This window comes from Cervus canadensis, chromosome 6 (assembly GCF_019320065.1).
Source record: "Cervus canadensis isolate Bull #8, Minnesota chromosome 6, ASM1932006v1, whole genome shotgun sequence".
NCBI classification, from domain to species: Eukaryota; Metazoa; Chordata; class Mammalia; order Artiodactyla; family Cervidae; genus Cervus; species Cervus canadensis.
Window position 1 is genome coordinate 96220402 of NC_057391.1, and position 13123 is coordinate 96233524.

The 13123-nt window shown below is 39.3% G+C and overlaps 1 protein-coding gene across 1 annotated transcript in view; it reads right to left on the reverse strand.

Moving 5' to 3' along the window:
• RPS6KA5 (ribosomal protein S6 kinase A5) overlaps nucleotides 1–13123 on the reverse strand; it is a 184948-nt gene that overhangs the window by 121423 nt on the left and 50402 nt on the right. Inside the window, exon 2 of the mRNA XM_043472779.1 lies at nucleotides 3967–4038. Within this exon, the coding sequence (XP_043328714.1) occupies nucleotides 3967–4038 (72 nt within the window). The remainder of the gene's footprint in view (nucleotides 1–3966; nucleotides 4039–13123) is intronic.

The following is a 13123-nucleotide window of genomic DNA, read 5'->3' on the forward strand; positions in this document are numbered from 1 at the left end:
ATTAGACTATTGCTAAACTCCACACAGTGAACAGACCACAGGGAGGGAGCAGCAACAGGGCTGGAAACACATACGACGATGACCTTAAGAGTCCACAATCCAGAAGAAAAAGAGCAGCTCGGGGCCGTGCTCCCTACCGAGGACTTCCAGGGCCACAGTTCAGAGAAGGAAGCACCTGCGCAGGATCTGGACAGGCGGGAAAGAGGAAAAGTATGAAGCTGGGGAGGGCGATAAGGCGGGGCCTCAGGGGATGGGAAAGACATGGAACTGCAGGGGAGCAAAGGACCAGCCAGACTTGTAAGTCGGCGGAATATCAGGGTAACTGGAGAGAAAGACAGGAGGAAACAGCTAAGCCTGAAAGCAAGAAAAGAATTTGGACATGAATAATTAACTAGAAGAAAAGGCACTAAAAGTTCTGAAACAGAAGAATAGCACAATAATGATGAATTTTAATGAGGGTGCATATTATTTATAACAAGATATGTATAAAATGCATAAAATGGGAGAGAGAACTTGCAGAAAGTCCAGTGTAAAAAAAAAACCTTCTCAACAATCCATGAATGAGGTAATACAAGTTAGGGCACTGAGAACACAAAAGGTAAATCCAAGGGTCATGTTGAAAGAAAAATTACAGGATTTTTGTGAGAAATAAATAAAAAAGTCAAAATAGAGAAGGGTCAAGTATTATTTGCAAGTTTCCAGCTTAGGAAACTGATCAGCAGATTAGCAATAGATCAAAAGAAATAAGATAGCTGAAAACAGAAATCAATACTCTTGAGTAAAAGTTTGTTTTTTTTTTTTCATAAATATCAAATGTATTTAAATATGAGGTCAAAAAGTAAATCTTTCATTTTCCAATATTCCACGAAGTCTTGAAGATACTGGATGAATAGAATTTTTTCTGGTTCAAAGTACATAAAAATTAAATCATCAGAAGAGTTCTCAGTTCCACTTCGAAAGAAAGCCTGACAGGACACATTAAAAGCATCTGATGAGGCTTTTCTATTATCCTAAGTAGTTCTGGGGAAAAATTATCTTTAAAAGGCAATGAAACTGAAAGCTCAGTGGTAAAATTTCTGAATAAAAATTGAGATTTTATCATAATCATAATAAAAGTTTCCACCTACTCCATTTAGTCATCAAAACTGTGATTTTAAATACAGAAATACCTACAATGACACTTAGCAGTGATTCCATCTTCTCCCAAGAGCAGGGTACGGCCAGCTGACAAAAAGGAAAGGCAGAAGCCATGGCTAACACAGCCCAGTAACAGGCAGAAGCATCAGGTGGAAACACAGTGAAGCGTTACACTAAACTCTTCTCTCACCTTTGCTGAATTATCTTAAAGACCTGTCTACGGCCAAGTTGCTCCAAAAAACTGAGGTAAATAATGAGACAAAGTGCTAAATATGTTGAAAGAAAATCCATCCAAAGTTGGTTTTGAAATCTGGCCTATAATTTTTCTTCATACTCTGTGTGTTTTTGGAATCAAGGTAATGCTAGCCTTATACAATGAGTTGGAAGAAATAATTCCATTGTTTCTGTTCTCTGAATTTGTGAAAGGTCAGCATTATCTATGCCTTGAAGGTTTGGCAGAACTCACTTTAGAAACTACCATGTGACTCCCCTGATAGTCCAGTGGTTAAGGATCTGCCAGCGGTGTGGGGAACAGGGGTCCACTCCTGGTCTGGGAGGATTCCCACGTGCCATGGGGCAACCTGGCCTGTGCACCCCACCACTGAGTCTCAGCACCAGAGCCTGCGCTCGGCAACAGAAGGCCAACAGCCTGCAGCCAGAGAGGAGCCCTCCTGCTGCACCTGGAGAGGAGCACTCCCCCCCCCCCCGCTGCACCTGGAGAGAGCAGCTAAGACCTGGAGCAGTCACACAGAAGTGAATAAACAAATAAAGACTGTACCAAACATTTTCCCAGCAGGAAGATTTTTACTCACTGACCAGTTTCTTTAAGGATTAAAGGACTATTCAGGCTTTCTATTCTTTTTTCAATCAATTTGGTGTTTTACACATTTCAAGATTCATGTGCATGTAAAAATTGGAGAAACACTACCTCAGACCACTAAATTCCTATCACTTCCCAAATTATGTGCCATTTTTGTCCAATGTTTTGGTTTTCTGGTTGTTAACCCCACAAATTAAGACATTTTGACTATGGTTTTAAACAGTCAACATTGTTTAGGTCTTTATTCACCAACAGTTTTTGCATCTCAGAATCTCTCCTGAGATCACTTTCCTTCTCCCTAAAATTGTATCTTTTAGTGAGGATGCATTGGTGGAAAACACGCTCAGCTTTCTTAAGTCTGAAAATGTCTATTTTGCCCTTACTTCTGCAAAATAGCTTTGCTGGGAATCCAATTCTAAATTGACAGTTGTTTCTCTGGGGATTGTTTGGACATTCTTCCACACGGCGACGGTGTTCATGTGGTTGCTGCTGAAGAGCCATTTGTCCATCTATTCGTTGTTTCTCCAAAAGTCAGTCTTCTCTCCCTGGCAGTTTTTAGGGTGTTTCTCTGTCCCTGGTGTTCATCAGTTTCTCTCAGGGATCTATGTAAGAATTCCTTTATGGTAATACTTGTCTGAGATTTTCCGTTTCCTAAATTTACAAATTCATATATTTAATCAATCCTAGAAAATGCTCAGCTATTTTCTCTTTGGATATTTACCTCTCCCCACTCTATTTGCTCCTTCTGGGATTCTGATTAGATAAATTTACATGCTGACAAGACTAGCCATGTAATTAGCAGGTTCAGTGCAAAATGAAAATGTGGGGCATCTTGTTCACAAACTATTTAGAATTTCAGAAGGGTGAAAGTAGAGCATGAAATCAAACATGAGGCTCTTCTAGTGTTGGGATCTCTGCACCTGCACAAGTCATATGCCCGTGAGGCCCTAACTTCAGATAAGCAAGGATAGTGATAGTAAAAATCCTGAAGGCAGAAAGAAGTAGAAATCAGAAAACCAAGAAACATCTCCCACCCAGGGACAGCCACACTCTTATCATTTTAATGCACAGATCAGAAATTTTTCTATATATTTACATGTAGATATTTAGCCACACAATTTTTATATTATGGAAATGGTATATTATACATTCTCTTCTATAGTCTTTTTTCAACTTTACTATATTATGGAGAGCTTTCAAAAACTTTAGTAAATACAGATCACTTCAATCCTATTGTACAGATAATAGAACATACAGGTACATGGTCATTTAAGCAAATTCATATTGCTAGGTTTCTGAAGAGCTTTGAGTTTTTCATTTTTAAAAGTGATGAGCATGGGCTATCAATAAAGTTGAGTGTGGACTGAGTAAATCAATCAGTATAAACCACATCCCACAGAGCACTTGGCCAGTAACAAACTCTCCATAAATGTTAGTGGCTTTATGAAATATTATGTCTTGTATAAAAACTGAATTCATGTACACTCCCAACAGCAGCGTAAGAGAGATTTGTTTTTTATCCTTACCAATTCTTTTAAATTTGCCTTTTGTATCTCTTCTCTTTTTCACTTTAGTTTCTACTATAAAGTGACTCAGGCACACGTATACACATGTCCCCTCTTCCTGGAGTCCTTCCCCTTTAGGTCACCGCGGAGCACCGAGCAGGCGCCCCCCGCTACACAGCAGGTCCTCAGGAGTCACCTGTTTCACACTCAGCGCCAGTGGGACACACCTGTCCACGCATCTCACCACGCCCTCTTCCCCGCCGTGGCGTCCATACATTTGTTCTCTACATCTCAGTCTCTATTTCTGTTTTGCAAATAAGATCATTGATACCATGTATTTCTTCTATGAAAGCTCTGCTCACATTCTCTGACAGTTCTCCTAATGGATTCCTTATTGTTTTAAAATTTTAATGATTTCTGTGTTGGGGATTTCAATCCTTTGTCATAGGGATATCAAGTGCTTTATTTTTCCTCTTAAAAAAAAAGAATTAACTTGAGACTTACCTCCAGTTCCTAAGACCTTTAAGAGCTCAAAATTTTCAATCCCCACCTTCTCTGCATGTCCGGTTAAATTAGCTAAAAAAAGAAAGAGAAAAAATAAACAATTAAGGGGATGAGTAACAGGAGACAGTCCACGGGGCTTCTGATGTACCGCAGGGCTTTATTTCCTGGAACGTTAAATAAGGCTTCGCTTGATCACTATTTATTAAACAGTGCAGCTATGCTTCACGTAATTTTCTGTATCTCACATATTACAATGTTTTTTTAGAATTTTGTTACTATATATCATTTGTATTGAAGGTCAACCATAAAAATAAAGTGCTATAGGACTCTCTACTGACCAAATAAACTGAAAATGAACACAAATTCTAATATGTAGATAGACATGCAGGAAGAAAACTGGACAGATTCAGAAGATGTATTCATTTATTCAACAAACATTTACCAACTATAAGCGCCACGCCCAGGCCCCAGGCTGTACGCCCCACCCACTTCTGCCATCAAGCCCACGACCAGCCAGCACTGGCACCTGACCACGCTGAGTCCTAGCGCCCTCGTCCCTGACGTGAAAGCGCTGATCTCAGTGAATTCTGAGAGCTCTACCAGTCTAAAATTCTAGAACTATGCCTAAAAACATAAACTCTTCAAAAACACATTCTGGAATAAACAAAATGAGGATATCTTATAATATTATGAGTATTTTCCAGTGTACCCCACTGAATTCTGGTCCCACTCTACGAGATGTTGAGAAGTGTGATGTTGGAGGAAGGTGGGGAGGAGTGCTCAGGCTGAATGAATCTGGAAAGAGTTAGCTTAAAGTTTCACAAGTTTCCTTAATGCCGAACCTCACAGATACTACACCATGAAAATATGCATGTGGATCTTCAAAACTGAGATACTTACATCTGTCAAATTTACTGGACCACAAGTTACTTTTTATGGTAATACCTATCCATACTGTGTGAACCAGCAGATTAGAAAGACATGATTTAAAAAGACTTAGTTCAAATCCTAGTTTTACTGCTTAAAAGCTCTGTAATCTTAAATTACTTAACTTTTCTGTTTTCCATAGTGGCTGTACTAGTTTGCATTCCCACCAACAGTGTAAGAGGTTCCCTTTTCTCCACACCCTCTCCAGCATTTATTGCTTGTAGACTTTTGGATAGCAGCCATCCTGACTGGCGTGTAATGGTACAGTGTGGAGATTTCTTAAAAAACTGGAAATAGAACTGCCATATGACCCAGCAATCCCACTCGTGGGCATACACACTGAGGAAACCAGATCTGAAAGAGACACGTGCACCCCAATGTTCATCGCAGCACTGTTTATAATAGCCAGGACATGGAAGCAACCTAGATGCCCATCAGCAGATGAATGGATAAGGAAGCTGTGGTACATATACACCATGGAATATTACTCAGCCGTTAAAAAGAATTCATTTGAACCAGTTCTAATGAGATGGGTGAAACTGGAGCCCATTATACAGAGTGAAGTAAGCCAGAAAGATAAAGAACATTACAGCATACTAACACATATATATGGAATTTAGAAAGATGGTAACGACAACCCTATATGCAAAACAGAAAAAGAGACACAGAAGTACAGAACAGACTTTTGAACTCTGTGGGAGAAGGTGAGGCTGGGATGTTTCGAAAGAACAGCATATATATTATCTATGGTGAAACAGATCACCAGCCCAGGTGGGATGCATGAGACAAGTGCTCGGGCCTGGTGCACTGGGAAGACCCAGAGGAATCGGGTGGAGAGGGAGGCGGGAGGGGGGATCGGGATGGGGAATACGTGTAACTCTACGGCTGATTCATATCAATGTATGACAAAACCCACTGAAATGTTGTGAAGTAATTAGCCTCCAACTAATAAAAAAAATAAAAATAAAAAAAAAAATTACTTTTCTGTTTCAGATCCCTCTAGTGTAAAATGGGGATAATAAAAAATGCCTGCCCTCAAAACATATTGGGGCCTGCAATTTACACTGAAATGTATTTTTTAAAAGATGGATTGATGGGAGAATACAGGTATGATAAGATATGTGATAAAGAAGAGCTTCCCAGTGGCTCAGTGGCAAAGAATTCACCTGCAATGCAGGAGATGCAGGTTTGATTCCCACTCCAGCATTCTTGCCTGGGGAATCCCATGGACCGAGGAGCCTGGTGGGATACAGTCCATGGGGCCGCAAAGAATCAGACGTGACTGAGCGCACACACACGTGATAAAGAGGGTACAACAAAGTGTGAACTGCAGAACCTGGTGAGTAACAGGGTTTCAGCATAGAATGCTTTCAGATTCTCTGCATTATACTTGGAAATGTTCATAATAAAATGGCAGATGAAAACCTAGTGCCTTGTGATGATTATGTGAGCATAATTCACACATAGCTGTGTTCAACTAAGACGATTACTGTTTGCAAATAAATTTATGCCTTGGGACTGCTGGACTTGCCTGGTGGCTCAGCTGATAAAGAATCCACCTGCAACATGGGAGACCTGGGTTCTGTCCCTGGGTTGAAGGTTCAGTCCCCTGAAGAAGGGAAAGGCTACCCACGCCAGTATTCTGGCCTGGAGAATTCATGGACTATGCAGTCCATGGGGTCGCAAAGAGTTGGACACGACTGAACAACTTTCACTTTCACTTTGGGGACTATAATTCTTTAAAAAATTAGACTAAGAACTTTTAACTGGAATTAAAAGTTTCAGAGGGAAAAACAATGTCAGCATCTTTCCAAAATTTAACTAAATACATTAACTTAAAGAAAACATTTTAAATTGTGGTCACAATTAACCACAGAACAAAATTTACCATCTTAACCATTTTTAAGCATACAACACAGTACTATAGTGTTAACTCTAGGTACATGGTTCACAACAGAGCTCTAGAATTTTTTCACTGTGCAAAACAAATTTAACAATGACTCTTCTCCCTCTCTTCCAAACTTGCAGAAACCACCATCCCATTTCAGTTCCTAAGAGTTTGACTATTAACACATACGTTCATAGTGAGAGCAAATCAGTGTACATGGCCCGTGCCTCAAGTTCACACGGGCTTCAGCATACATGTGAAATGAACACCCAAAATACAGGTAGTATCTTAAAATCAACACAATAGCATACCCTCCTGTAGTCTGTCACGCAGACTACAGAAAAAGCAAGCTCACAGGAAACCATCACTTCTGAAATAATGACTTGGCTCTAAATGAACATTAAAAGTTCTGCTATTTAGTGCTGTAATTGAATGTTAAGTTCTGTTATTTTATTCAAAAACTTCTCAAGTTTAAGACATTATTAAAGAGTCACATGTTAAAAGTTATTACTCCTGATTCTATTAGGCGTCATCTTTTATTTGCAAGGAGACGTGTAACGGCCCAGCTTTCCAAAAGCACTGTCCAAATGTTAGGGGGAGCACACCGACTGAAATCACCCACCCTGCCAGGCACCAAAGTAATCATCTGCATCCTGGTAAGGAACAAGGAACTGAAAAGCCACCACCAACCGGAAGAGTGCGGGAAAGGTCAAAAGAGACACCACATGTCTGACCACCTCCCAGAATCCTTCTCGCTGGCCTCCATCTTGGCTGAACAAGGCATGCACCACCAGGAAGGACTCTGAGTCAGTGATTGGCTAAAGGCTACCCGGAAACAAATCCATCACCAAAAAACCTGCGAGCCACGTGGCAGAGCGGTCCTCTTGGGTCCCCTCACCCTGCTGCTCTCCACCCAGGCGCCCCTTCCCAATAAAATCTGTTGCATGGTCAGCACATGTGTCTCCTCAGACAATTCATTTCCGAGTGTTAGACAAAAGCCCAGTTTTGGGCCCTGGAAGGGGTCCCCTTTCCTGCAAAACATATACTATTTCTCCCATATCTATATTTGCAGCTGGACTAAGGGAGATAAGGAACTACCCTTTGGTACACAGTCACTTCAGCCTTTTTTTAACTAACCACAGAATTTTTCTCATAGGAAATTAGAAGAGGCCATCGATTAATGACACTTGGTTCTACAAAGCATACCATCCAGGAAAGCCTGATCTTTCACAGAGATGGTTCAGATGATCCGTGAAGGCCTGTTTTCATTCTAATCTACTCTCTCTGTTGTTTGGTTTCTGACACAGATGAAACCTGCAGAGAGGGCTCAAGGCTGCCCCAACCTGCAATCCTGGGGACAAGGAACTGACAGCGCTCAGGATGGACGGCTGCACGGACGCCTCTGCGCCTGGGGAGCAGCGGTCACTGTGGTAAAGGCCCCCACAAGGAGGCGGTCAGCCCTGCTTTCCTCAGGGTGTGCTCTCTGGAGAACCTCCTCTCCCGGCCTCAGTTGCTGCCGAGTTTATTTACTCTGTGTGCCTGGTGAGCTGAGGTGGAAGGGGAGAGGGTATTCCCTCCCTCACACTTCAAGCCCCAGGGCCTAGAGAAACCCAACAATGCTGGCCTTGAAAAGCATTTAGCACTAGGCTTATAATAACACGCTTTATCCACCTTAAGTTTCTCTGGGAATTTATCTTTCCTGGCCTTTCCTTAATTAAGAATGGTCAGATTCCAGTCAACAAGCTCAGAGGTAGTACCTGCTTGAGAGAAGAGTCCCCGTGGCCCCATGCAGCTCAGCCAGGTCAAGGATCCACTGTAAGTGACCAGAGAGCAAGCTCGTCAGAACGCTTCACGCCGTCCTGTCTTAGCCTCCGCTGGGGCCCAAGCAGATGTAACTGTGACAGGGTTTCTTACCCAACGTCCACAGCTTACATTAGGGTTCACTCTTGGTGTATGTTCATTCTATGGCTTTGGACAAATGTATCCACCACTGTAGTATGTGGTATCATTCACAGTAGTTACTGTCCTAAAATTCCTCTGTGCAGGTTTCTGTGTAGACATCAGACTTCAACTCCTTTGGGTAAATATCAAAGAGTCCAACTGCTGGGTCATGCTGTAAGTGTACCTTCAAGTTTTCCTTTTTTTAAAATTCATCTGAATTTGACTTTTTAAGCAGAATGGGACTTCCATTCACAATACTTGCTCTGAGTTACTTTTTCAAGGGCTTTACAACATGTCTGGACAGGCTTATCATTCTGCTACTCTAAACACTTTTCTTTGAAAGACAAGCCCTATGTACACACAACCCTGGTCGTTCAGATGGTAAAGAATCTGCCTGCAATGCAGGAGACCTGGATTCGATCCCTGGGTCAGGAAGATCCCCTGGAGAAGAGAACAGCAAACCCCCCCCCCCACCAATATTCTTGCCTAGAGAATCCCGTGGACAGAGAAGCCTGGCAGACTACACCCCATGGGGTCACAAAGAGTCAGACACGACTGAGTGACTAACACTTTCACTTTGACGTGTGGACAGTGATGCCCATCAGGTTGGTTCAGTTTAACACACTTCATCTTTAGAGCCCTGGCACATGCAGTCAGTAACTACAGGGGAGGAAAGGTTTAAAGAGTACATCGCAGAAGATGAAAAGCTGCTTTAACAAGTGTTTTTTTTGAACACCAAGGTATACACTTCAGAACACTTTAGTGACAAAAGACTTGGTTTATTAAAAAATCTATTTTACAGCTAAACACTTCAGACCATGAGGCTAACACAGGTGACACATACCCTACGACACTGTAGGTACTTCCGTCTGTTAAAATGAGCCAACGTGAAACTAGATAAGAACAAGCAGCTCCGTCAGCAATGCCACGGTCACCCAAGAAACACCACCCTTGGCAGGAGACGACATGCCCCATGTGGAAGAAGTACATTTCGTATTAAAAGGAATTACCAAACCGTCTTCCAAAGTTGCTGTATCAACTCTGCATGTACACCAACAGCAAATGAGAGTTCTTGTTGCTTTACATCTTCACTAACATTTGGTTTTCTTGGTGTTCTGAGGTTTGGTCATTCTAATAGTTGTGCAATGATTATCTCACTGTTGTTTTAATTGGCATTTCCTTGATGACACATGATGTAGAATAACTTTTCATATGCTTATTTGCCATGGGTGTATTTTCATCAGTGAGATGTCTGTCAAGGTTACTGGCCCATTTTTAAAAATCATGTTGTTTATTTTCTTATTGTTGAGTTGTGAGAGGTTTCTGTATTTTTTAGATAAGTCACTTATCAGATATCTTTTCTATATATTTTCTTCCAGTATGTGACTTGTCTTCTCAATCTCTTGACACTTTTTGCAGAGCAGAATTTTTGAATTTTAACAATTTTAATAAAGTCCAGCTTATCAATTCTTTCTTTCACAGATCATGCCTTTGGTGTTGTACCTTAAAAGTCATCACCACACCCAAGGTCATCTAGGCTGTCTCTCTGTTATCTTCTAGGACTAAAAAGTTTTATGTTTTACATTGAGGTCCATAAAGCACTTTAATTTTTGTGAAGGATGTAAGGTATCTCACTAGATTCAGTTTTTACATGTGGATGTCCAGTTGTTTCAGCATCATTTGTTGCAGACTATTACTGCTTCACTGTATTATCTTTATTCCACTGTCAAAGATCACCTGACTATATTTATATAGGTCCATTTCTGGGCTCTCCAGCCTGTTCCATTGCTATATCTGCCTATTCCATCCTCAATAACACACTGTCTTGGTTACTGCAAGTGTGATGGTAAGTCTTAAAGTAGTGTGTGTGTCAGTCTCTTAACTGTCCTCCTTTGACATTGTGTTGGCTATTCTGGGTCTCTTACCTAACCACGGAAACTTTAGAATCAGTCTGTTGATCTACACAAAATAATGTATACTTGGATTTTGATAGCAGCTGCACTGAATCTATAGACCATATCTGCAGACCAAGTTGGGAAGAACTGATATCTCAACAAATTGAGTCTTACTATCCATGAACATAGACTATCTCTCCATTTATTTAGTTCTCCTTTGGTATCCTTCAACAGAGTTTTGCAGTTCTCCTAACATGGATCTCCTACATATTTTCTTAGATTTATACCTAACTATTTCATTTTGGGGGGTGTGTGTGCAAATTTTAATGGTATTGTTTTAAATTTCAAATCCGACGTGTTTATTGCTGGTAGGAAGCAGATGACTTTTGTATATGAATCCTGTGTCCTAAAACTGTAATAAAACTGTAATTGCTTATTAGTTTCAGGAGGGTTTTTGTTGTTGCTATTAACATTGATTTTTTTTTTCAAATTTTCCACATTCTCAACATGCTTTTAATTTGCATTTTCTTCATGACATGTTGGATATCTTTCCATGGATATACTGGTCATTTGTATTTTTTGTGTTTGTGAACTGTCCAAATCTTTTGCCCATTTTTTGTAGCACTATTTGTCTAACTGTTGAGTTGTAAGAGTTCTTTACATATTTTATGTAAAAGTACTTTGACAGACACATGTTTTGCAAAGGTATTCTCCATTCTATAGTTTGGTTTTTTATCTGTGTAACTGTGTCTTTTTAAGAGTGAATTTTAAGAATTTTGATGAAGTCGTAAATTTTTTCTTTTATAGTCTATGCTTTCTGGATTCTAAAACATCTCTGCCTACTCAGTGTCACAAAGATGTTCTTTAAAATGTTCTTCTGGAAATTTAATAGTTTTAGCTCTTATATTTAAGTCTATGATCCAATTTGAGTTAACTTTCTTGTATAGTGTGAGGTAAAGTTCAAGATTCATTTTTTCTCATATAGATATCTAGTTGTTCTGGTACCATTTAAAAACAACAACAAAAAAAACTTTTTTTTTCTTTTTTTACTGTCAATTTATGTTGGTTGTCAAAAATCAATTTGCCATGTAAATGTGGATTTAATTCACGACCCTCTATTCTGTTCCAACGCTCTATGTGCCGTCTTATGCTAGTAGCTCACTGCCTCGCTTATCGTAAGACTTGAATCAGGCAATATAAATCCTCCAATCTAGACAATTTTCAAGATTGTCCTGTGTTTTCTTATAAATTTTAGAATTAGGTTTTCAATTTCTACCCCAAAAAGCCTGCTAGGATTTTAACTAGAGTGTTCAATCTATAACACTTATTTTCATCTAAACTACTAGGTTAATAGTTTAATCTATTAACAGTCTAATATAATTACTGATATGGTTGAGTTTGGGTCTATCATTTTATTATTAATTTTTAACTTGTCACTCCTGTTGTATGGTTCCATTTTTCTATTTTCCTGACTTTTGAAAAAATTATCTGAATGTTTTTTAGAATTTCATTTCAATCTTCAATCAAATTTTAGCTTTACTTCTCTGCATTATTTGTGTAGTTATTGCTCTAAGGAGTACAATATATATCTCTAACTATTCACACTTCTCTGACAATTGAAAAAAAGTGCCATTTCACATGAAACACAAAAACTTTTCAACATCCTTCCTGGTATTGCCACTACACATTATATGGGATTTATAATATTTTCCATGTATGTTATAAACTTCACACTGTTACGAGTTTTGCTTGGAATACGTGTAACTCTATGGCTGATTCATACCAATGTATGACAAAACCCACTGAAATGTTGTGAAGTAATTAGCCTCCAACTAATTAAAAAAAAAAAAAAAGACAAAAAAAAATAAATAAAATAAAATAACTTAGAATTAAAAAAAAAAAAAGAAATAATAACGAGAGAGACTTCTACAGTTCTCCAGCTACTTATAGTTTCTGATGACCTTTGTTTTTCAAGGATTCAAAATTCTATCTGGTACCACTTTTCTTCAGCCTTGAAGAACATCCTTTGACATTTCTTGTAGGGCCAGTGATGAATTCTCTGAGTTTGTTTTATCTGAATGAGACATTCTTTTACCTTGATTTAAATTTTTATTGAGACATAATTAACATACCATAAATCCATCCTTTTAAAGGATATAATTCAGTGGTTGTTAGTGTCTTCAAAAGGTTGTGCCATCATCACCACCAGAATCATCTTCATTCTTGAAGGATATGTTCCTTTGATAGAGAATACTGCACTGCAGGCTTTTTTTCCCTTTGCTTCCAGCACTTTAAACATGTCCTTCTGCTCTTTTGGTTTATAAAGTAAAAGTTAGTCATTACGTGGATATTGCTTCTCTGTCTGAAACATGTGATTTTTCTCTTACTGCTTTCGACATTGCTTTTTATCTTTGGCTTTCAACAGTTTTGCCATGATGTGTCCTTTTTTTGTTATTTTAATTTTTATTGGAGTACAGTTGATTTGCAATGTTGTGCTACTTTCTGC